The 25,608-nt window shown below is 41.5% G+C and overlaps 1 protein-coding gene across 1 annotated transcript in view; it reads left to right on the forward strand.

The window, feature by feature from the left end:
• The first annotated feature begins 316 nt into the window (after positions 1–316).
• Positions 317–25,608, forward strand: part of LOC148876891 (protein CPR-5-like) — a 29,372-nt gene continuing 4,080 nt past the window's right edge. Inside the window, exons 1-2 of the mRNA XM_088976319.1 lie at positions 317–942; positions 13,911–13,967. Coding sequence (XP_088832445.1) covers positions 496–942; positions 13,911–13,967 — 504 coding nt within the window. The 5' untranslated portion in view covers positions 317–495. The remainder of the gene's footprint in view (positions 943–13,910; positions 13,968–25,608) is intronic.

Here is a 25,608-nt window from a genome sequence, read left to right on the forward strand (position 1 = left end):
ACTCCTTTGAAGGTGGTGGAGAAGGCCGCACACATGTAGGACTCACTGGCCCTTGCCAAGTGCATCTGTGACTAGAAGGCGTCGACGTGGTCATTCGGATCGAATGATCCATCATATTTGTCCAAGAGAGGTTTTTGTTGATTTCTTTAAAAATCCAAAAAATAGTTTTTGTTGATTTCTTTAAAAATGTGCATATTTTATAAAAGGGTAAAATAGTTTTCCGTTAAGTCAGTGACGGAAGAGAGGTTTTTGTTGATTTCTTTAAAAATCCAAAAAAAAATTTGTTAAAGTGAAACTAAAGGGGTTAAAAACTTTAGGGGAGGTTTTTATATGGTCCATCATAGCGTGCAACGAACGCGGAAGCCCCAAAGTTCCTCCTTCCTTTGAATGCACAGAGATTCCGCCTTTTCGTTTTGCCTCGCAGTCTTTTAAAATCCATACTTAAGTCTAGTCCCGCCCACCAAAATCTTCAGCCCTGGCCTACTGCAGTCTGTAATGGAGGTCGCTACTTCTTCGCTAGCCACTGAATCCACCAGTCCCGGTTTCACTTTAACCACAGAAGATGAGGTCGAAGAGGTTGGAAAAGGCCCAACCGTCGAACCGACTGCAAATCACTTTAATCGGACGGTTGAGGTGCCTCCAGCCGACGCAAACGCGAAGCTCTGTTCTTCTCCTTGTCAGAACTCGATACCCATCAACAATGGTGGAACTGTTATCAGGAAGAAGAAGAAGAAGAATAAGGAATTGACCGATTTCTCTAGTTCTGGTTCCGGTGCCTCTTCTTCTCTGTCTTATTTTTCTCACCAAAGGAATGGATTGCGCGGCGTTACGATTAAAAGCCAAACGCCTAAGGTTTCTATTCGCCATAGTCGCCGCAACAAGAGCGATTTAGATGCTCTGGCGCTTCCTCTGGGGATGTCGATTGCCGCCGTTGTTGCTCAGGTTCGAAAATTCTTAGTTTTGATTTTTGGGTTTTGACTTTTTTTGCTATTTTTCTTCTGAATTTTTCGAAAGTTGTGATTTTTATCAATGTCGCCTGCATACACTCGTAGGCTATGTTTGGTTTGATTGAAAATAAGAGACAAACAGAAAGTTGTGGGAAAGTTCTTAACAAAATTTGTGGAATTTTCCTTAACATTCTGTTTATCTGTTATTTTCTATCAAACCAAACACAGCTTTAAATATGCAACTTTTTCCCTTGAGGCTAGACCGATCGTCGGATGTTAGTATTTGTGAAATAACAGTAGTCTGCAATGCAAACCCTTTATGGTCATACAAACAGAGGGAATGCTTAGATTGAGGGGAATGTAAGAAAATATACTTCGGCATTAGCTTACTTTAATTCATCTAAAATCACATAATAGAACGAACGAAGACAAAACTGTGAAATCCTTCTTTTGGTGCAGGTGTGTGCTTGGACTAGGTTCTTGTTCAATATCTGTAAAAGATAAACTTTATACTACCAATTCAGCGTCTGATTAGAAATATCTGGAGTTCCTGTCATAGTTGTTAAGGCACTCACCTAGACCTAGGCATCAACTAGGTGATGAGTTTTGAGAGAAAAAAAAAAGTGGAAATTCTTGGGTCTTTCCTGCTTCAAGTAGCAACTACTAACAATAAATTTTCTATACCAATACAAGTAGCAAACTAGCAATGCAAAATTTCACATATAAAGTCTAGAATTCAACAATAACAAGGGGAGGAAAAATTAACCAATAATTAATTCAGAAAAAAATAAATAAAATGAAGATATATCAGATGTTAATGAAAAAATAAAAAGAGGGAGAACTTACCATGGGTCTGGAGGTAAGTAATCAACTTTAATCTGAATATCTGATGCAATGGAAAAAACGACTGGAGCCAATGTTTTGCACACTGTTATGGAGATGAATAGAAAGGAAGGAATATAATTCTTATCTTTTCTGTATAAAGAAAAATTGGGAAAAGGGACAGAGGAAAGCCTATGGTCTGTTACTTGGGCTGTGTTTTGTTTGAAAGAAAAGGGAGGGAAAGGAAAGGAAATACAAGGTTTGTATAGGTTTCCCTACCTTTCTTTCAAACAAAACACAGCCTTGGGCCGGGGGGGGATAGAAAGATGACAAGTAATTAAATAAAAAAGAAAAAGAAAAAAGAAAACATAAAGGTCAGATCCATACAAACTGAACAAAATGGAGGAATCTTCATTTTATTCTAATGAAGAAAGGAGTGGGAGTGGGAGGAGGGATTAAGAAAATATAAAATGACAAAGCCCCTGATGGTGCCTGATATGTACAAAGGTTCATTTTCAGGGTTGCAGATCTCCAGCCTCATTGTTTTCTTTTCTTCTTCTATTCCTCCTCCCCTCCACTCTAAGCCCTCAATTGTAGTTGAAACCTTTTCCTTTTTCAGCCAAAGTGGCCTTTTATATTATACGTTATAATATTGTAGCATAGTCACCCCATAGGCCATAATATCATACACCAAAAGTCTTAAATCATGTATCCATGTCTAATTATGTTGAGGTATCCATACAAGCCAACTATGGGAAGGTGCGTTAAATGCCTAGCCATTACTTAGGTGCCCACGTAGGCACTACCTTGACAATTGTAGTCTCTATAGTGAGAACCAAAAATATCGAAGGTTAAATAATTTGATTGTATCAAGAAAGATATTTCATTTTACATATTTTTGGGGGTGGGGATGGATTTCTTCAAGAGAGTAAATATATTCAGGGTTCGTTTGGTTCATAGTCAGAATCAGAATTGTAAATTTGTTAGAATCGGAATCACAGTGGTCTATTCCCATAGTCTGTTTGGTTTAGACAGGAATCGGAATGGGAATTGGAATCAGCTGGAATGGGATTTCTTTCCCAAGGGAGGGGTGGGATTTTGATTCCGCCCAACCAAATGATTGGTATCGGAATGGCCCATTCTGATTCTGATTCCAGATCCCTATTCCCACAAATTAAACGGGCCCTCAGTTCTTCTCCATGTTGCATGTAGGTTTCCTAGATCATCATCTACTTCATTTTTTTCTTTTAGGCATGGATTACATAACTTTTAATTCCCTAAGTCCAAGAGGTCACCTTTTGTCACTAATATTTCTAAGGAGAATTGAGGTTTCAAAAATCTTCCAGGATTTAGAGAAGAAAATCTGTTAATAAAATATTTTCATTAAATAAAAAAGAATTTGAGAACAAAAATTATCTCATTACACATAATTGGTTGTCTTCCAGAAGGATTGACTAATAAAACTTATTTTCATCATGCCAATGCATCTTCCCTGTTTTGTCTATTGCATATGTCCAAGTAAATCTCTTTTTTTTTTCTTGATTTGAAACGGTGTCCAAGTAAAATCTCTTTGACACCAAGATATTGCTTTCTGATATAATGTTTGTCCACTTACAACCTGTTGTTTGTTTACATTTAATTAAATCAATAAAAGTGCAAGTATCATTCCTTTCCATGGTTGCAATTTCCTTCATCACCTTCTTCTATGCTAGACAGTCAAGGTCTTTAAGACGTTATGGATTAACTTTTTTCTTTTCTTTTCTTTTCTTTTCTTTTTTTCTTTAAAGACTTGACCATACTCCAATAAATGCATTGTTGAATACAACATTTTCCTTGTGCTGCATATTTGTCAAGACAGGAGGGAAAGGGGTGTTATCTGATGTCAATGCTAAGTAAAAGTGCCTTTTTTTCAGAAGAAATAAAAAATAGTGCCTTTTTTTGTAACCAACATACAGTTTTATATCTATGCCAACTGGTCTTCTACATTGATATCTCTGCATTTTACTTAGAAGAACTGAGGATAGCAAGCCATAGAAGGCATGTGAGGCATAATGAGGTCCAGAGAAATGCACTTGAGCTAATCAGGACACCATTAGAGACCACTTGCAGTTATTAAATCTTTATCATGTTTCCTCAAATATCTTAGCCAGCATAGAAGATGAAATTATAACTAAAGTTACTTTCATTAAAGAGAATATCTGGAACCAAAAACTATTACCCAACCGAGGCCTCTCAAGTGGTTCTTTTCTTAATCACCAAAGCCAACTATATATTGTTCTTTTTTTTATATATATCAGCAAGCCAACTATGTATTGTTGGTGTCAACTCTAAGGCTATAGAATTTCACTTCGTCACCAGTAGCTCTAATACTTTTTTCAAGCCGGTGTTTTAAAACCCAGCCCAAAGGCTGAACTGCTTTTCCCTCTGGGTCAACAGGTCAGCCTGTCAATGGGTCAATCCCTGATGCCATCATCATAAAAAATTCAAAAAAAATTAAAAAAACCAGAAAACAGATGGCCCATTGAACGCATTAGACAAATCATTGGTTCAACTATCCAGATTGATAGGTGGTTGACTGAATCAACAGGCTTTTGTTATATAGCAGATTTGAGGTTGACCCCAACTGAGATTGTGACCAGGGCACTAGGTCAATGGTCCAGCTGGCCAGCTCAACAATGGGTTGAAAACACTGGCTCATGCATCTCTTTTGATTTGATTTCCCACCATTAAATCTATGCAAGATTCAGAAGGCAATTATCATAGTGAGAATAGAAAAAGTCAAAATATGTAGCAAAATATATAGTTTTCTCTTTTTTTTTTTATTTCTTTTCCTTTTTCAACATCCAATTAATACAATCTTTCTCATATTATCAATTAAGAAATAGAGTGATGTACACATGATAGACTTGAGATTCAAAACTAACTCTGAGATTTGAAACATAATTAGTTGTCATGATAGAGCAAGGTGATTGACAGCATTGCCACCATCATTGATGCATGAAAAATGGTTAAGTGAAAAGGATTTTCAAAACTCTGTAGTCATATATTACATAACTAGTAAGCATGATAAGCATATGCCATTGTTTCTTTTTCTATCCATCCCACCACCAGTTTTAAATCCCTTCAATCACCACATTTAGCATTATTCAAATCACTTGCGATTTTAACTCCTTGCAGTACAAGTAATTTAGCTCTAGCCAAGTCCCTCATTACCAACTGGACCTGAGAACAAAGCAACAACATGTCCTTCTGTGTTTTTCAACATCCCTCCTGTTCCAGAGGGGCCCAGGTTACCTTGCCTGCATCCATCAAAGTTTAACTTCATAAAATCTTCAGGAGGTTGCCAAACCATCTGCACCTTTTCCTTCTTAGAAGTTCTAGTCACCACCACCCAGTCTCTTCTCTACACAGAAATATTTGAGTCTACATAGAGAGATTTTTTTTTTGATGATTTACATATAGATATTATAGAGAAATATTGTCAAGTAATATTTCAATAGATAAGCTTGTAAGACTCTTATCTTTATTTATTTATATTTACTCATTATTTTGAAGTCTATTGATTGAAGTTCTATGGTTAAGACCTTGTTTTACCCCTTATTTCTGAGAGGACATGGATTAATTAAATTTGATAGAAGCTGAATAGATTAGAAGAGCTGGGAATATAGGCTAAAAAGGAGATGAGGTGAGAAACAATTTGAGGACTCAATTTAACAATGCCTATAGACCCCCTAATCCTAAAAGAAATTTTAAGAAGAGATGGAGGGGGAGAGAGGTTTCTGAACTGTAGGAAGATGTAGAGCTGAGGTGTCGATTGAAGCTAAGACTTTCAAGTTTGAAGAGGAACAGGTAAGAGGCAAGGAAGCACTAAAAGATAAGAGAAAACAACAGGGCAAAAGTACTGGTTCTAAGTGAAGTCATCGTATGGATGAAAGGATTTGTAGATGGAGCCATCATCTCCGGCAAGGTGAATGGATGGAGAAACTCAATGTCAATTCTAGGCAAGAAGTATGTAATAGAACTGAAGAGGAATCGGAAGGGGTGGTTCATCACAGTGGAGGAGTTCTTTGGAACATCTGGAAAACATGTTGTGTGTACCGGAAGGGAGATTGCAGAAAGGGTGGAAGGGCTTTGTGAAGGTGCTGCAGTCCTTTCTCGAAGTTTTGGAAAATAGAAAGATGGAAGAAGTGGAGGAATCTGGTCAAAACTTAAAAGACCAGGGGCAGAGGAGACAGGAGGAGTCAGTGGCAGTAGAAACTACTGGAAGTGCAGAAGTCCAACGTCTTTAGATGTCCGAAGTGGTGACCTGTTCATCTATACGTTGACGATTTCTGGTGGGAGAAGGGAAGGAGGATTGGAAGAAAAGAATGGTTCTGGTGGCTGATAAAAAAGTGGAAGACTGGAAGAAGGTCTTGGATGTAGTAGCAGGTGAGATAGGTGTTGAGGATGAAGCAACACTGGTTTCATTTGCAGATACGAAGGCTGTGTTGGATGTGAGCGAGCAGGAACTGAGCTTTAAAGCTTTTGCAGTGGACGGGGGCCTTATACAGGTCCAGAAATGGAGCCCCATCTGCAATGAAGTTGCTGCCCAAGATGGGTGTGTTAGGCTGAAACTTATAGGTCTCCCATTCTACCTTTGGTGCGACTCTGTTCTTGAATACATTATACAGAGTCTAGGAGGAGTCTTGGTGGAAACTGATAAACGGAGCTTGGTTGCCATCGAGACAAGTGGCCGGCATCAAGCATGGGAACATGCCGAGGTTCATTGAGGTGTGCTCGAATGATGTGTGGTACAAAGTTTGGGTTGCTGCGGAACTTGAACAGGTGTGGTGGGGAGAGTCCAAGGTTGAAGATGATGAGTCAGTGGGGTGGTGGACATTAAAGGAAGGTTTAATGGGTTGGATGGGGCAGCCCAAACATCAGGCATGCTGATTAAGGAAAATAATTCAAAAAATTTTGAACGAATTAAAAATAAGGCAGGATTAACCTATGCTAATGTGGCAAGGAAACCGAATGGACCAGAGGGTAGAATGGCTCGGTCCGAGCCGGTCGAGATGAAACGAGGGTCGGGTGGGCCAATGAGCAAGCCGGTGACTCTTTTAAGTGACCCATGTGACAACTTAAATGGTCACGTGGGTTGGGGGAAGGGGAGATTAATTCGCACGATGATAGACACAAGTAGTGGTTTATCATCGTCCCAAAAGAGAAAGGAGGTTCAAAATTCTTACCAGCAACCGCGCGCGAACTGGTCGGGGGATTTACAGTGGGTTCCTTGTTGGAACAAGGAAGAGGGGAGCTTCAGACGACGACTCTCAGAGAGGCCAAACCCGAGATACTCGAGGGAGAGAGCCAAAGAGAGAGAGGAAGCGAATGAAGATTGGGTGATGTGCAGCGGTGATGAAGATGATTCAGTTGAAGGGGTAGAGGATGGCACCAGTATCGGTAGTGTGGATGAAGATTATGGTTCCGATACAGATGATAGGGGAGAATGGGACATTGCGAAGATAATCCGGGATGACTCAAAGGAGGACGAGAGGTGTTTAAGAGGAGGCCAGGAAGGTCAGACAGAGGTAACAAGAAGTTTGGGACCCTATGAAACAAGCAAGACTGTAGGTCTGAAGCGGGAAAACCTATTTCCAAGACCTCGAGTTGTGCAAGGCACAAATGAAAGTGCAAATCAGGGGAACCTGAAGCAGAGCTGGAACATACCATTCAGGGGTGAATTAGAGGTACAGAGAAGAGATCACCATGTTGACCAAAGGACATAAAATCTCTCCCACCTACCTAGGGAGACAGATATTGACCAACCTCGAGAACTAGAAAGGGGGGTTGGGAACATTCCTAATCCATTTTCCCTCTCACACCCAAGTAATCAAGTGAATTCGGATTTTGGTACTAATGCTATTTCTGTGTCCCTTGTTCCAGATTCTGCTTCTGATCCTTGTCTTGATGCCCATGTATGTACAGCCAATCAAGAGGGAGGGGTTATGGAAGTATTGGAAAGGGAGGTGAAGAACAACGGAGAGGAGGGGAAGGGAGATATAGAAATGAGAAAGTGTGGGCAATTATTGAGAGGGTATTCAAAGAGGTGGAAGCAAATGGAATATGGGGAAGGGGTGAAGAGGAGAGAAGAGGGGAGGGTTCACCAGAGAGAAGGGAAGAACAGGAGGGCAAGGAAGGAAAGGAAAGTGTGGAGTGCACTGTGGAGGAGGGAGGAAATGTGGTAAGGGTGAGGGATGGAGAGGAGAGAGGAAGGGAGGGATCAGAGGAGAGGAGGGAAGGAGAGGAGGATAGGGCCGGAAAGGAATGTGGAGGAAGGTCAGTTGGGGAGGAACATAAACAAGAAGAGTTAATAGCAGATTTTGTGGGGAAGTTGGGATGCAGGTTAGAAGATCTGAATGTGTTGGAGGGATTACAGAAGAGGAGGGAGGCCAGAACAAAAAGGAGAAAGTTGAGTGAAGTTGAGAGACTAAGAAGAGATGTGGAAGGTGATAAGAAGTTTGGGGCAAAAGGAGATAGGAGGAAGGGGGGAAAGTAGTGGGTAGGTGTGGAAGAGAATTAAGGAAAGAGTTTGAATGAAGATACTAAGCTGGAATGTGAGGGGAATAGAGAGTGCGAGGAAAAGAGCAACAATAAAAGAGGTAATAAAGAGGTATAACCCAGACACTGTAATGTTATAGGAGTCCAAGAGGATGGAATTTAATGATAGATAGGCAAGGAGTGTATGGAAAGCAAGGGGGATCAGTTGGGTGGCATCTCCATCTTGGGGTGCTTTAGGGGGGATAGTGACTATGTGGTAGAAGGATTGGAGGAATTGATTGGAAAATCTCAGTCTTCATGAAATTCAAACAACAAGAGGATGGATATGTGTGGGTGCTCACAAATGTTTATGGGCCAAATGATTATAGAGAGAGAAAAGAGTTGTGGGAGGAGTTGGTTGATGTAAGAGGACTGTGGGATGGGCCTCGATGTGTGGGTGGAGACTTCAATGTGATCAGATATTCAGAGGAAACAAATAAGAGCAATCAGAGGGTGACAACTAGCATGAGGAAGTTTAACAAGTTTGTGGATGCCTTTGAGCTTAAGGAGATACCTCTACCCCAGAAGACTTTTACTTGATTAAATCTCCAATCTAGACCCATTTGCTCTAAGTTGGGATAGGTTCTTGTTTTCTTTGGATTGGGAAGAACACTGGGGGAACATGGCATCTAGAGTCGTACCTAGGGTAACCTCGAATCATTGTTGGCCCATTGTGATCTGCAAGGAAGAAAGAAGGAATGGAGGACCTACTCCTTTTAGATTTGAAAATATGTGATTACTCCATCCCGGGTTTACAATTAGGGTAAGAGAGTGGTGGAATGGAAGGGGATGAGATTTCATAAGAAGCTACAGTTCTTGAAAGCTAAGATCAAGGAGTAGAATATCTTGGAGTACGGGAGGCTAGAAGAAAGGAAGAGAACTCTGATGGGCAAAAATTGAAAGCCTTGACTCTAAAGAAGAAAGAGGGGGGGAGAATTTGGAGAGGGGGACAAGGAATTAGGAGGAGACTTGAGAAGACAAGTAGAGGACTGCCTACATAAGGAGGAAGTTAGGTGGAGGCAGAAATCTAGGTGTAAATGGTTACAAGAGGGGGACATAAACACTAGGTACTTTGGTAGATGGACAGAGGAGAAACTACATTTCCAAACTGGTTGTGGATGGAATTGAGTTAACTCAACAAGAGGAGATTGCTGGGGCATGTGTAGAACATTTTAAATCCATTTTGAGAAGGCCTAGAAGTGAAAGGATGTGGGTGGAGGGATTGGACTGGCCAGATGTAGGGGGGAGAACAAGAGAAGTTTGGAGAGGGGGTTTGACTTGGAAGAGATTAAGGAAGCAGTTTTTTCTATGGATAGAACAAAAGCTCCAGGGTCGGATGGTTTTACAATGGCTTTCTATCAAAATCGATAGGATATTCTAAAAGAGGACCTTCTACAGGTTTTTGAGGAGTTTCATAGGAGAGGAATTATTAATTCGGGGATGAATTTCACTTTCATTGCTCTGATTCCCAAAAAGAATGAAGCCTCATACCCAAGGGACTTTAGACCATTAGTCTGGTCAATAACCTATATAAGATCATTGCAAAGGTATCTTTGAGACTGAAGAAGGTTTTGCTAGACTTAATTGAACAAAATCAGGGTGCCTTTGTGAGTGGAAGACAGATTACAAATCAAATCCTCATTGCCAATGAGTGTGTGGAGAGTTTCAAGAAGGATGCTAGGAAGGGGGTGGTGTGTAAATTGGATTTGGAGAAGGCATATGACATGGTGGCTTGGGAATTTTTGAGGAAAATCATGACCAAATTGGGGTTTGGGGCTAGATGGTGTAATTGGATCATGTGGTGTGTTAGGAATTGTCATTATTCAATTTTAGTGAATGGGGCAGTAGTAGATTTTTTCCCAGCCACTAGGGGTATAAGACAGGGTGACCCCCTATCCCCTTTTTTGTTCCTACTTATTGCTGATGTGTTGGGAAGGTTGATGATCCACAAAGCAGACTCTAGGGGCCTAATTAGAGGGTGGAGGGTTGGTAGGGAGGACATCCCACTCACTCACTTACAGTTTGTTGATGATACGATCTTGTTAGGTGAAGGAGGTAATGTGAGGTTCGTCAGGAATTTGAAGTTAGTGATTCAACTTTTTGAGCAAATGTCAAACTTAAAAGTGAACTTCGGGAAAATTTGTGTTGTAGGTGTGAATATGGAGAAGGAAGAGGTTAGGGAAAATGCAGAAGTGCTTGGGTGTGAAGTCTCTGGTTGGCCGTTGAGTTACTTAGGTTTGTCCCTAGGGGACAAACCCAAGAGAGAGAGCTTTTGGAGCCCGGTGGTGGAGAGGTTTGAAAAAAGGCTTGCTTCTTGGAAAAAAAATTATCTCTCCCTTGGTGGAAGGACCACACTGATCAAGGCCACGCTTGCAAACTTACCTATCTATTTCCTTTCAGTGTTCAAAATTCCAATGAAGGTTTCTAATAGGTTGGAGAGATTAATGAGAGATTTCCCTTGGGAGTCGGAAGAGGAGAAGAGGGACCATAGAGTTAGCTGAAAAATGGTGACCAGGAACAAAGCTTGTGGAGGTTTGGGGCTTAGGAATATTGGGAAAAGGAACTCAGCCCTCTTGAGAAAGCGGTTGTGGAGGTTTCCTTTGGAGCAAGAGAAGCTATGGGCTAGAATAGTGGCAAGCGTCCAAGGGATGGAGTAGAATGGATGGGATGTTGGAATCAGAGCAAGGACCACAAGAAACTCACCTTGGAAAACCATTCATGATTTGCTTCCAGTCTTTTCCCCACTGGTTAGGTATGATTTGAACTTTGGCACTTGCATAAAATTCTGAGAACAAACTTGGGTGGGGAATGTTCCTCTTAAGGACCTGTTTCCCTCCCTGTATGCCCTTTCTGAGTTTAAAAATAAGCCAATTTCTTTTTTCATCACCCCTTCATCCTCTAGTTCTGGGTTTGGGTGGAACTTATGATTGAGGAGGGCTATGAGGGACTGACTTCCACAACGTCTTGAGCCTTCTTGACATCCTTGATAATGTCTTCATTGACCCCTCAAAGGTGGACTCTAGAACTTGGACCCCGACTCCCACAGGCTCTTTTTCCTGTGCTTCATTTTAAAGAGTCTTATGTCAGTCAGACCACACTCTATTTGTGAAAATAGGTGAAGGGAAAATTGCAGCTCTTATTATGTATGTGGATGACATAGTGATCACAGGAGATTGGGAGGCTGAAATACGAAGACTAAAAAAAATTCTTAGCCACTCAATTTGAGGTGAAAGATCTAGGTCCCTTACATTATTTCCTTGGAATTGAAGTTGCCCGCTCTCACAAGGGCATCTTTATTTCCCAATGGAAATATGTACTAGATCTACTTGAAGATACAAGCAAGTTGGGGGTAAAACCAATTGACTCACCAATTGAATCTAATCATCATTTGGGAGACAGTTAGGGAGAGTTTTTGAAAGATGTGAAGAAGTTCCAGAGACTCGTAGGGAGACTTTTGTATTTGTCTATGACCAAGCTTGATATTCCTTATGCAGTGGGTGTCCTTAGTCAGTTCATGCACAACCCTAGGACAACTCACTTTGAAGCTGCAGAGAGGATCCTGAGATACCTCAAGAAGTTTTCCGGAGCTGGTTTGTTGTTCCAGAAACATGGTCACTTAAAGGTGGAAGTATATATTGATGTAGATTGGGCAGGAACAATCAATGACCGAAAGTCTATCAGTGGGTATTGTGCCTTTGTAGGAGGAAATCTGGTCACATGGAGAAGTAAAAAGCAAAGTGTGGTGGCTAGATCTAGGGTTGAAGTAGAGTATAGAGCGATGTCTCATGTGGATAAGAAATCTGTTAGGTGAACTGGGTTTTGAAGTGGATAAGCATATTATTAGAGAGAAACTTATAAATGGAGAAGTGTGTACTCCATATGTCAGCTCAGAAGAACAACTTGCAAATATCTTCACCAAAGGTCTTCATCATGTGTGGCACAAAGATTTGTGTGACAAGTTGGGCATGATTGACATCTATGCTCCAACTTGAGGGGGAGTGTTGAAATAATCTAGTTGTTGGTGTTAGGGTCTGTTTGGCTAGTTAAAGCATTTTTTATTTTTATTTTTTTACTTCTGTTATGTCTGTTTTTGTACTCACTTATAGCAAGGGCACACGGGTCTTTTCCCTTCTTATTTCTGCCACCCTATATAATTTATAATAAAAGCTGGCGCCGCCAACACTGTTACATTGCCAATCCCTTCTCTTTTCTTCCTTCTCTCTTCTTCTTCTCTTCTCCTTTCTCTCTTCTTCTTCTCTTCTCTTCTCTTCCTCTTATTTCTGGTCGGCCACACTGTCAAGATTAAGGAAGTGGGGTGAGATTGCAAGCTGTATGAAGTCCAAATCAGTTGTAAAGTGTCTTGGACACCCCCACCTGCTGGATTCCTAAAACTGAACTTTGATGGGAGTTGTAGGGGGAATCCTGGATAGTCAGGGATTGGGTGTGTTTTTAGGGATGAGAATGAGGTCATTTCAGCCATGTTCTCAGGTCCAATTGGAGTGGGGGAATTTCTTAGAGTTGAGATCTTGGCAGTTATGGAAGGTGTTCAGAAAGCTAAGGAAATAGACGTCAGAAAACTCATAATTGAAGGGGACTCGGAGGTGGTCATAGGGTGCTTGAGGAAAGACAATTGTGAATTATGGAAGTACAGCAATGAGAAAAGAAAGTTCAAGTGGCTGGTGCGGGAAATGGAACTCAGGCTGAGTTGGGTTAAAAGATCAGCTAACTCTTTAGATGATGGGCTAGCTAAATAGGGGATAGAAAGGGATGTAATGTTTTGGGCTAAGTTGTAACTAATTTGCTTCTTTTTTCCTTTCTTTCTTTGAGGACTTAAGTTGTCTTTGGAAGATAAGAGAGTTTGTCTTCTTTGATGTAACTATTCCTGTCATACTTTAATAAATTACTGAAGTTATTATTGATCAACAAAAAACAAAAAAGACCCCCTAATCCTGGTGAAGGCAGGCCTTGATCCCAGATCTCTGCTGCAACCTGCTAAATGCTTTACCAGCAAGCTAGCCGGCACTCCATATTGTTGGACTGAGGCTTTGTTAAGTTGACATTTTTATGCATAATGTAATCAATCGCGGTCATCTCCAAACATCTTATATTCCTAATTGCCTATGAAGGAATAATTGGGTACTGCATTATGGAAAGGATTTTAGTAGTTTGGGCATTCCTTTCATTTCATATCATATAAACATAAGACAAAATGTTTTTTTTTTTTTGTTTTTATCAGTCATAAGACAAAATGACATTCAACACCTTTACTACAGAATGCACCTTTATCCATTTGGTATTTGTTCTTAGCTATGTATGGCATTAGAGTGATACAATAATTTTAAATTGCTTCTGTGTTCATCATTTCTGAAAATATCATTGAATACTTTAAAAGATTAGGCAATGTTAAGCATTTCATGATTTTTTTGCAATAATATAACCAATACTTTCTATTTATGGTAATCAATGTTTTCCACTTTAAATTTGAACTTATGCTCACGATTCTTTTTCTCTGAATATCCTTTTGTCTGTTGATCATGAGGGTTTGGTATATATTTGTCTTAGGTGTTGGACACCAATAATGCAACAAGGGAAAGGATTCCTGTAGATCACCTTTCAAAGGTACTCTTGTTGAACCCTACTGCAATACTAACTGTTTTGGAATGGTAAAATACTGATGTGTTTCATTCTATTGCCAATGGGCATATTTATATAGTAAACTGTTGTAATAAATAGAAAGAAAGAAAAAAAATAGAAAGTACAAAAATAGAAAGAAAAAAACTTTCTAAATCAATCCTTCCACAACCCTAGGAATATATACAAATCTATAAAAAAACTTTCTAAATCAATCCTTCCACAACCCTAGGAATATATACAATTCTATTTTCAGGTCTGAACCAGTAACCCCACGTTTTTCAATACTCTCCCTCGAGTTGGTGAATAGAGATCCTCCATTCCCAGCTTGGCTATAATTCTCCGAAAGTCTGTACTATTGAGCCCTTTACTAAGTACATTGGCCAGTTGTCCTTTTGTAGACACATAGGGAGTGCAAATCAACTTGTTGTCCAGCTTCTCTTTTATAAAGTGTCGGTCAATTTTGATGTGCTTCGTCCTGTCATGTTGAACAGGATTGTGAGCAATATTGATGGCTGACTTGTTGTCACAATATAGTTTCATAGGCTGTTCTCGTGGAATCTTCAGGTCTTCTAAAATTATCTTCAACCAGAGTAATTCACACACTCCTTGTGCCATAGCCCTGAATTCTGCCTCTGCACTTGACCAAGCCACTACATTTTGCTTCTTACTCCTCCAAGTGACTAAGTTTCCTCCTAAGAAGGTACAGTAACCAGAAGTGGACCGTCTATCTACTGGAGATCCTGCATAATCGGCATCTGTATATGCTTTAAGAGTCAGTCCTCCATTTCTTCTTAATAAAATTCCTTTTCCTGGATTGGCTTTCAAATAGTGCAGAATTCGATGAGCAGCCTGCAAATGAACTTCTTTAGGATTATGCATAAACTGACTTATTACACTTACAACATATGCAATATCCGGTCGTGTATGTGCAAGATAAATGAGTTTTCCAACTAGTCTTTGGAACATCTCCTTGTCTACACTTGCATTCTCGTTGGCTTCTCCAAGTTTATGATTGGGATCTATAGGCGTGGAAGCTGGTTTACATGCCATATTTCCTATTTCTTTCAAAAGATCAACAACATACTTTTGTTGAGAGATAAAGATGCCTTGTTTAAAATGTGCAACTTCAATTCCGAGAAAATACTTTAGTCTCCCCAAGTCTTTTATCTCAAATTCTCTGGCAATGCAGTTTTTCAATGCTTCCTTCTCCTTTTTTTCATTCCCAATAACGATTATATCATCCACATAGACTAATAGTGCAGTAACTCTCTCTGAGGTTGTGTGTTTGATAAACAATGTGTGGTCACCTTGACTTTGCTTGTAACCTGTACTCGGCATTACCTTCGTAAACCTTCCAAACCATGCTCTCGGAGATTGTTTGAGACCGTATAGTGCTTTTTTCAACCGACAAACTTTGTTCCCTTTATGCCTTCTCCAAAACCCGGTGGAATGTCCATGTATATCTCCTCTTCTAGATCACCATGGAGAAACGCATTTTTTACATCAAACTGTTGCAAATCCCAATTATAGTTAGCAGCCAACGATAGTAACACCCTTACTGTATTCATTTTAGCTACTGGGGCAAAAGTCTCCTGATAATCTACCCCATAAGTCTGTGTATATTCCTTGGCTACCAGGCGTGCCTTGTACTTTTCCAATGACCCATCAGATTTGTACTTAATTGTGAACACCCATTTGCAACCTATTGTCTTCTTGTTTCTTGGTAGATCCACAACTTCCCATGTGTTGTTTTTTTCTAATGCCTCAATTTCCACTCTCATGGCTTTTCTCCACTCCTTATTAGAAAGTGCCTCGGCTAGAGTATTAGGAATTGGAATGGTGTTAAGGCTGGCTAGAAAACTTTTATGGGATTTAGAGAATCTTTGGAATGATACTTGGCTAAAGGGTACAATGGGCGTTTAGTACATTCTCTGGTTCCTTTTCTTAGTGCAATATGTAGGTCATACTCATACTCAGACTGTGAAGGTGTAGGTTCAGGATCTAAGCATTTCTCAGTTCTAGAATTAGGAGTTGAATCTTGGACTTGCACAGGTTGAGAGGATCTGGATTTTTCCTCCTAGAGTAAACCTGCATATATCTCACATTATCATGCACATCATTCGTGGGGTTAACAGTGTTCGAATTTGGTTCAATGGCCGGGTTGTTTGACTCTTGTTGAGACTCGGGAATGTGGGGCTCAGAGGAATGTGACTCGGAGGGATGTGATTCTTGATGATGTGAGGAGGGTAATACATCTAGGGAGAGTAGATCCGAGGCCTTATCTTCCATTAATGAGGGCTCCCCCTGAAGATAAGGTTGAGTGAAAAAAGATTTTCCTTCCTCAAATGTGACATCGATGGAGGTGTAGAATTTTCTGGTGACTGGATGATAACATTTATAACCTTTCTGAGTTGGGGAATATCTCAAGAAGACACACCTGATTGCTCGTGGGTCTAATTTTCCCTTATTATGGACATGAACAAAGGCAGTGCAACCAAAAATTCTTGGTGTGAGATTATTTGAGGCTCAAATATCAAGGTAAAATTGAGAAAAGACTTATATTGGGCTTCGGTTGTCAAGAACTTTAGATGGTAGCCTATTTATGGTGTAGGCAGCAGTAAGGACAGCTTCCCCCCAATATTGTTTTGGCACCTGATTTTGAAAGAGAAAGGCTCGGGTGGTTTGCAAAAGATGGCCATTTTTTCTCTCAACTACCCCATTCTGTTGGGGAGTGTTAACTGAAAGGGATGAGAGATCCATCACATGGACGCCCAAAGACTGCGGAATAAGGGGCGAATTTCAAAGATTTTTCTCTCCTTTCAACTGGGAATCACATTCCCTTTTTAGAAAGTCATATTTTCAAAGATAAATCTTGAACCTTAAATTGAACCAAATCTGAACCAAAAGGAATGGGAGAGAATAATACCTGATACGGAAAAGTAATATCTCCCAACGAAGGTGTTCACGCCCAAGAAAGGATCCAAAGACTACTCCCACTAAAGATGGCGCAGTGCAGGATGGAGCAGAATCAGCAGTGTTCTTCCCCAAAAACTCTGTCCTTCGCAAGAAACAGTAGAATGGAACGTGAGCATAGCTTCCTTTTCAATCCTTTCTCAAAGAACTGATGTCAGCATCCAATCTTGACTTCTCCCACAGCTGGAGATCGAACTGGAAAATAGGGCGACAAGAGCAGGGAGGCGGCAAGAGAGTATTCGCAGGTTGTAGAATTCTCTCTTCTTGATTTCAGCACTAAAGAGGATCTGATGTGTTTCTTGTTCTCTCTCAAGGCTGCCGACCCCTCCTTCTTTTTGTTAAAAATAAAAGATCAGCTCCTAATCCCATTAGGAGGTGCTTATCCAAATCATATTTGGATCAGCCTTCTCTTCTAGTGATAAGGATAAACCCTTATCTTATCTGCAGATTAGATTAGCTTTATCCTAATCCCATTAGGAGGTTTCTAGATCTAAATCACATTCAGACCTGGACTCTCTGAGTGGATAGGATTAAGACCCTATCCTATATGTTAATCCATCTCAGAATTTGCCCCTTTAATTAACTAAATAAATAGCCTAGTTCGAAATGGGCTTTAGGCCCATCAAGCTTATGCTCACTTAACCTTCCTAACTACTGCCCAGTTGGGCTTTCTTGTATGGCGTGGGACCCAAGCATTGATCTACACATCAGCCGCATGGGTTCGGCCCAGTCTTTGTTACAAGGCCTGGTCGAATACACTGTTAAAGACAGTGCACCCCCTGAAACCCATCAAATGGGCTCTATGGGCCCAACACTTACCCTAAGTGGTCCCTGGGCCAAGCCACCTTGTAACACCCAGGGACTGTGGGCAGATGCAAGATTAGCCCATCAGGTATTATCCTCAATGGTTTTACACTTAACCTCTCAGCCCATAATGATCTTACACTGCCCAACAAGTGAGGACCTCTCCCTCGGCTGCAAGGAACAGTGTTGCACTCTCCACTTATATGGATCCCGGGAATTAAAACCTTTTGCAAACATTTTAAAACCATAATATATATACTTTTATATCTCATATAAAATATACTTTGCAAAACAAATCTCAACAGTTGAAATCGGCTGCCGGCAGTCTTGGTTTCCAACAGTGAGAGTGCATCCCCGATCATTACCTTTGTCCGACAAAGGGGCTGATCCTGTCACTATGATCACCCACTCAGATGAATTTTCGGATTGTCCCAACATACCCAGGTTTTGACCCCTGCTAAGGATCTCACTGATTGGTACATCAAAGACACCCCGATCCAACACCTAGTGCAGTATCATAATCGAGTCTAGGGGTCGGGTGTAACTTTCCAGTTTTGCCCATCAATCTCCAAGGTCCAGGGCAATACTGGAAATATGGTCCAGTTCAAAGATTCAATTAATCCAACACTGTATGTGCCTGGGGTCTCACCCCGGTAGCTGAGACAAGCCACCTCAACCGACTTGATGGCCCCATAGTGTCAGCCTTGTCAGGATAGGTCTCCCCAGACCGACCCACTGGCTGTGAACTTTCTAAACTAACACGAGTCTCAATAAGTGTCCAGTTTAAGGGTATTACACAGAAACATACCAAGGGAACATGAATCAAATATGCACTTTTATTCATTTACAATAAACTCATAAAGTACATCAATTTTGATTGAAGCTAAGGGCATACAAAACTGTCTAACAACTCCCACTTGCACTTAGGTCCAATCAGGTACTAGCCGGAGTCCCATGCTTTCCACGTGTTTCTCAAACACTTTCTGTGATAGTGGCTTTGTCAATGGGTCTGCTACATTTTCCGCTGACGCTACCTTCTGAATCAGGACGTCCCCTCTACCAACAATCTCCCGCAATACGTGGTACTTCCTCTCGATGTGCTTCGACTTCGAATGGGCTCGTGGCTCCTTAGTCTGAGCAATGGCTCCATTGTTGTCACAGCAATGGGATGGGTGATGTGTCGGACGGAACTACTCCCAACTCATGAATGAACTTCTTCATCCATACGGCTTCTTTGGCAGCCTCACTTGCGGCAATGTACTCGGCCTCGGTCGTGGAGTCTGCAGTGGACCCTTGTTTGCTGCTTTTCCAGCAAACAGCACACGATCCTATCATGAAAACATATCCAGATGTAGACTTTCTATTATCTGGGTCTGACTGGAAATCGGCATCTGTATACCCTTGGATCTGTAGTGAACTACCGTCGAATACTAGACAAAACTCCTTTGTCCTTCGAAGGTATTTAAGTATGTTTTTCACAGCAGTCCAATGCTCTTGCCCTGGGTTGGCCTGAAATCTGCTTACTACACTCACTGCCTGAGCTATGTCAGGACGAGTGCACAGCATGGCATACATGATACTCCTCACGGAAGAGGCATAGGGAACGTCTTTCATGCCATCAATCTCCTCAGAAGTCTTGGGAGACATCTTCTTGGAGAGAGTGACTCCGTGCCTGAAAGGAACATTTCCTTTCTTGGAGTTTTCCATGCTGTATCTCTTGACTATTTTGTCAATATAAGCAGATTGGGATAATCCTATTATCCGCTTCGATCTATCTTCATAGAGTCGAAGACCCAGTATATAGGAGGCTTCTCCAAGATCTTTCATGGAGAATTGCTGTGATAACCATACTTTCACCGTAGTTAACATACCTACATCATTCCCAATGAGTAGAATGTCATCTACATACAGAACCAAGAAGGTAGCCTTATCTCCATTGTACTTCCTGTAGACACAGGGTTCATCCGGATTTTTCTCGAAGTCAAATGATTTGACGGCAGAGTCAAAACGGATGTTCCAACTTCTAGAAGCTTGCTTAAGTCCATAAATGGATCTATTAAGTTTACATACCATGTTTTCCTGACCTGCAGCAATGAAGCCTTGTGGCTGCTGCATGTAGATATCTTCAGTAAGATCTCCATTCAGGAATGCAGTTTTGACATCCATTTGCCAAATCTCATAATCATGGTATACTGCTACAGCTAACAGGATCCTAATGGATTTAAGCATGGCCACAGGCGAAAAGGTTTGCTCATAATCGATGCCCTCTTTCTGAGTGTACCCTTTCGCCACCAGACAAGCTTTGAAAGTCTCAACCTTACCATCGGGGCCCTTCTTCCTCTTGTAAATCCATTTGCAACCGATTGCTTTTACCCCGGAGGGCGGATCTACTAGAGTCCAGACTCCATTGGTCTCCATTGAGTCCATCTCTGCTCTCATGGCCTCCACCCACTTCTGGGAATCTATGTCCAACATAGCTTCCGTGTAAGTCACGGGATCCTCCTCACTAGTCAAGGTTTCCACCAGGTAACTATCCTAGTCATAACCATAACGGACTGGTGGCCTGGATACCCGAGTGGATCTTTTAGGTTGGTCACTACCTGGAACTTGTGGGACATCTCCCACTGCTCCTGAGCTCTCCTCATCAAGAACAATTTCCTGACGATGGGTGTCCAGGATATAGTCGATTTCCAAGAATTGCGCATTACGACTGCAGAACACTTTCTGCTCACTTGGGTCATAGAATAGGTAACCTACAGAGCCTTTTGGGTACCCTACAAATAGGCAACGGTTGGTCTTAGATTCCAACTTGTCTGCACTCGTTCTTTTAACGTGTGCTGGACAACCCCAAATCTTCAAGTGTCTGACACTTGGTTTCTTTCCGGTCCAAAGTTCATATGGAGTATTCGGAACCGATTTGATTGGAACCCGATTCGGCACATAAATCGCAGTCTCTAATGCGTAACCCCAAAAGGATGTAGGTAACTCTGAGTGTATGAGAAGCGACCGGACCATATCCAATAAGGTCCTATTCCTCCTCTCCAAAACACCGTTAAGTTGTGGTGTAGCAGGAGGAGCTAATTGTGATATTATCCCATTGTCCTTTAAGTAGTCCTTGAATTCGTCAGAGAGATACTCGCCACCTCGATCTGATCGAAGGGCCTTAATTTCTCTCCCTAAATGTTTCTCGACCTCTTGTCTGAACTCTTTGAACTTTTCAAAGGATTCAAACTTGTGTCTCATTAGGTACACGTAACCGTATCGTGAAAAATCATCTATGAAGGTGATAAAATACACGTGTTGATTTCGTGTCCTAACACTCAGGGGACCACATACATCACTATGTATTAGGTCAAGTGTGCCCGTACATCTTTTAGGCTTACCGTTAAATGGTCGTTTCGTCATCTTGCCTTGTAGGCAAGGCTCACAAGTGGGAAGATCTTCTACAGTTAGAAAATCCAAAGGACCATCCTTTACCAACCTTGTGATTCGATCAACACCGATGTGGCCAAGTCGATAATGCTACGGACACGTGGGATTAACTGTATCACGTGCTCTCTTCTTAGGGATTTCAGCTGACGTAGTTTCGGTTATGTTAATTTCTAGAGAAAGATGTAGAACATAGAGACCGTTCTCCAGTTCCCCGTATGCGATGAATCTGTTGTTTCTTTTAATAGTAATCGTTTTACTAAAGAAGACAGAATAACCATCTGCACAATTTTGAGACAGAAATCAAACTTCTCCTTAAATTTTGCACATAAAGACAGTCTTTCAGTACAATTGTTCCTTCTCTAAAAATTAACTCCACGGTTCCTATGGCCGCGTCTGCAACTGTTGCAGTAGTCCCCAAGTAGAGTGTGACTTCTCCTTCACTCAGCCTTCTGCTAACCTTGAACCCCTGCAGTGAGTTACAAGCATGGGTTGAAGCCCCGGAGTCAATTCACCAGGATGCAGAAGCTACCAACAAATTGGTTTCTATAACACAAGTTTCGAAGTTACCTTTCTTGGATTCCAGGTAGGCAGGACAGTTCCTTTTCCAGTGGCCGGTCTTCTTGCAGAAGTGACAGGCATCCGATGCTTTGTCTTTCTTCTGCTTCTTGCTCTTAGCGGCTTTCTTCTGAGGCTTCTTTGCCTTCCTCTTTCTCTTGCCCGTCTTGCCAGCTTCAACAAGCATGGCTACAGGCTCATCCTTTCTAATCAGTTCTTCAGCTCTTTGCAACATATTGCTGAGCTCTTGTAAGCTGACATTCAGCTTGTTCATGTTATAATTCATGATGAACGGATTAAAGGAAGGAGGCAAAGAGTTAAGGATAGCATCTATCTGGTTGCAAGGTCCAGCCCGGATCCAAGAGCCTCCAGTTCGTTGATGTATCCCATCATCCAAAGACAATGGTCGTGAACTTGTTGACCCTTGGACATTTGTGCGGTCATGAACTATTTCAAGACCTTTTGTCGAGTAGAATGATTCTGCTCTTCATACATTGTTCTGAGACTGTCCAATATGTCTTTGGCAAGTTCGATCTGATCGAACTGCCTCTGTATCGGGTTGTCTAAGGAGGCAATGATGTAACACCGGGTAAGGGAGTTTTTCTCCTCCCATTCTTGATAGTCTCTCCTTCGGGCCTCAGAAGCCCTATCACCCGGACGCTCCGGGGCAGGATTCTTTGCCACTTTGTCCAGCTTTTCAGAAGCTAGGACCAGCATAAGGTTCCTGTACCAGTCAGCATAGTTTGGGCCCTTCAACTTGTTGTCATCAAGCAGTTTTGCAAAAGATCCGTTTGCCATTTTCTGATAAAAGAGCAAACATCAGTCCACAACCTAATTTGATTCATGTTCATTTCATAGATATGGATTTTAATCTACAATCCATTTCCATTTATTCGTCTTTGAGATTTCCCTCCTCTTTCAGTGACGGAGACTACGGGTTGTCTCTGGAAATATGGGAAATCACATAGGGTGCATGGAGCCAACTGTTTCAGCTGCTTAACCCCACCACCTTTCTGTGAAGGATCACATCCACTCATCATATGAGTTTTCCCTTTGGCCTCTGTCAGACAAGGTTCAGAGCCGTTTTCAGGTAAACCTTTCTGTCCAGTGAGGGCTTACACATCATATTCGTGAACGCCAAGGTACCGTGAGACAGTTCCCATTTTCTGGTGAAGCCCCTCCCACATCGGTCTATGACGCCCCTATCATCTTATGAACCAGATCTGAACTAAAAGGAATGGGAGAGAATAATACCTGATACGGAGAAGTAATATCTCCCAACGAAGGTGTTCACGCCCAAGGAAGGATCCAAAGACTGTTCCCACTGAAGATGGCACAGTGCAGGATGGGGCAGAATCAGCAGTGTTCTTCCCCAAAAACTCTGTCCTTCGCAAGAAACAGTAGAATGGAACGTGAGCACAGCTTCCTTTTCAATCATTTCTCAAAGAACTGATGTCAACATCCAAGCTTGACTTCTCCCACAGCTGGAGATCGAACTGGCAAACAGTGCGACAAGAGCAGGGAGGCGGCAAGAGAGTATTCGCAGGTTGTAGAATTCTCTCTTCTTGATTTCAGCACTAAAGAGGATCTGATGTGTTTCTTGTTCTCTCTCAAGGCTGCCGCCCCCTCCTTCTTTTTGTTAAAAATAAAAGATCAGCTCTTAATCCCATTAGGAGGTGCTTATCCAAATCATATTTGGATCAGCCTTCTCTTCTAGTGATAAGGATAAACCCTTATCTTATCTGCAGATTAGATTAGCTTTATCCTAATCCCATTAGGAGGTTTCTAGATCTAAATCACATTCAGACCTGGACTCTCTGAGTGGATAGGATTAAGACCCTATCCTATCTGTTAATCCATCTCAGAATTTGCCCCTTTAATTAACTAAATAAATAGCCTAGTTCGAAATGGGCTTTAGGCCCATCAAGCTTATGCTCACTTAACCTTCCAAACTACTGCCCAATTGGGCTTCCTTGTATGGCGTGGGACCCAAGCATAGATCTACACATCAGCCGCATGGGTTCGGCCCAGCCTTTGTTACAAGGCCTGGTCGAATACACTGTTAAAGACAGTGCACCCCTTGAAACCCATCAAATGGACTCTATGGGCCCAACACTTACCCTAAGTGGTCCCTGGGCCAAGCCACCTTGTAACACCCAGGGACTGTGGGCAGATGCAAGATTAGCCCATCAGGTATTATCCTCAATGGTCTTACACTTAACCTCTCAGCCCATAATGATCTTACACTGCCCAACAAGAGAGGACCTCTCCCTCGGCTGCAAGGAACAGTGTTGCACTCTCCACTTATATGGATCCCGGGAATTAAAACCTTTTGCAAACATTTTAGAAACCATAATATATATACTTTTATATCTCATATAAAATATACTTTGCAAAACAAATCTCAACAGTTGAAATCGGCTGCCGGCAGTCTTGGTTTCCAACAGTGAGAGTGCATCCCCGATCATTACCTTTGTCCGACAAAGGGGCTGATCCTGTCACTATGATCACCCACTCAGATGAATTTTCGGATTGTCCCAACATACCCCAGTTTTGACCCCCGCTAAGAATCTCACTGATTGGTACATCAAAGACACCCCGATCCGACACCTAGTGCAGTATCATAATCGAGTCTAGGGGTCGGGTGTAGCTTTCCAGTTTTGCCCATCAATCTCCAAGGTCCAGGGCAATACTGGAAATTTGGTCCAGTTCAAAGATTCAATTAATCCCACACTGTATGTGCCTGGGGTCTCACCCCGGTAGCTGAGACAAGCCACCTCAACCGACTTGATGGCCCCACAGTGTCAGCCTTGTCAGGATAGGTCTCCCCAGACCGACCCACTGGCTGTGAACTTTCTAAACTAACACGAGTCTCAATAAGTGTCCAGTTTAAGGGTATTACACAGAAACATACCAAGGGAACATGAATCAAATATGCACTTTTATTCATTTACAATAAACTCATAAAGTACATCAATTTTGATTGAAGCTAAGGGCATACAAAACTGTCTAACATTAACATAGGAGGGTTCATGCACAATGCCTTCTTTCTGAAAAAATGGGGACAAATTCTGATTAAAATAATTTGTAGCATTATCAGATCGAAACCTTTTAATTCTCACACCAAACTGAGTTTGGACCATGTTATGAAAGTTGGGAAGAATCGTACCCACATCAAATTTAGATTTAAGAAGAAAAATCCATGTGACCCTAGTGCAATCATCAATAAAGGTGACGAACCATCTGGAATCAGTAATGTTGGGAATTTGAGAAGGGCCCCATATATCCGAATGAATCAAATAAAAAGGAGTTGAAAATCTTTTATTGCTGATTGGGAAAGAAACCCTTTTGTGCTTAGCAAGTTCACAAACATCACAATGAAAGGTTTCAACATCAATTCCTTTAAACAAGGAAGGAAGCATTGTTTTTAAAATAGGAAATGAAGGATGACCAAAACGGAAATGATGACGCCAAATTAAATCATTATTGGAGGTAGATAAGAATGACTCGTGTGTGACATGCATAACAATGTGAGATGATTTGCTGGTTGCTTCAAGGTAGTAGAGTCCATCTCTTTCCTTGGCAAGTCCAATCTTCTTCCCTTAAACCTGGTCTTGAAATACACAGTAAGTAAGGAAGAACACAACATTGCAGTTCACATCCTGGGTGAGTTTATGTATAGAGATAAGACTAGTGGATAACTTAAGAACATGAATGACATTTTTAAGTAATAGGGATGGAGTAATTTGAATATTCCCAATCCCTGCCACTGTGGTGAAAGAACCATCAGCAACAGGAATTTTTCTATTACTAGGATAGGGTGTATAGGTGAGAAAATGTAGTGAAGAGGGTGTCATGTGGT

This window comes from Nelumbo lutea, chromosome 1 (genome assembly GCF_056320005.1).
Source record: "Nelumbo lutea isolate HS-2025 chromosome 1, American lotus-T2T, whole genome shotgun sequence".
Classification (NCBI taxonomy): Eukaryota; Viridiplantae; Streptophyta; class Magnoliopsida; order Proteales; family Nelumbonaceae; genus Nelumbo; species Nelumbo lutea.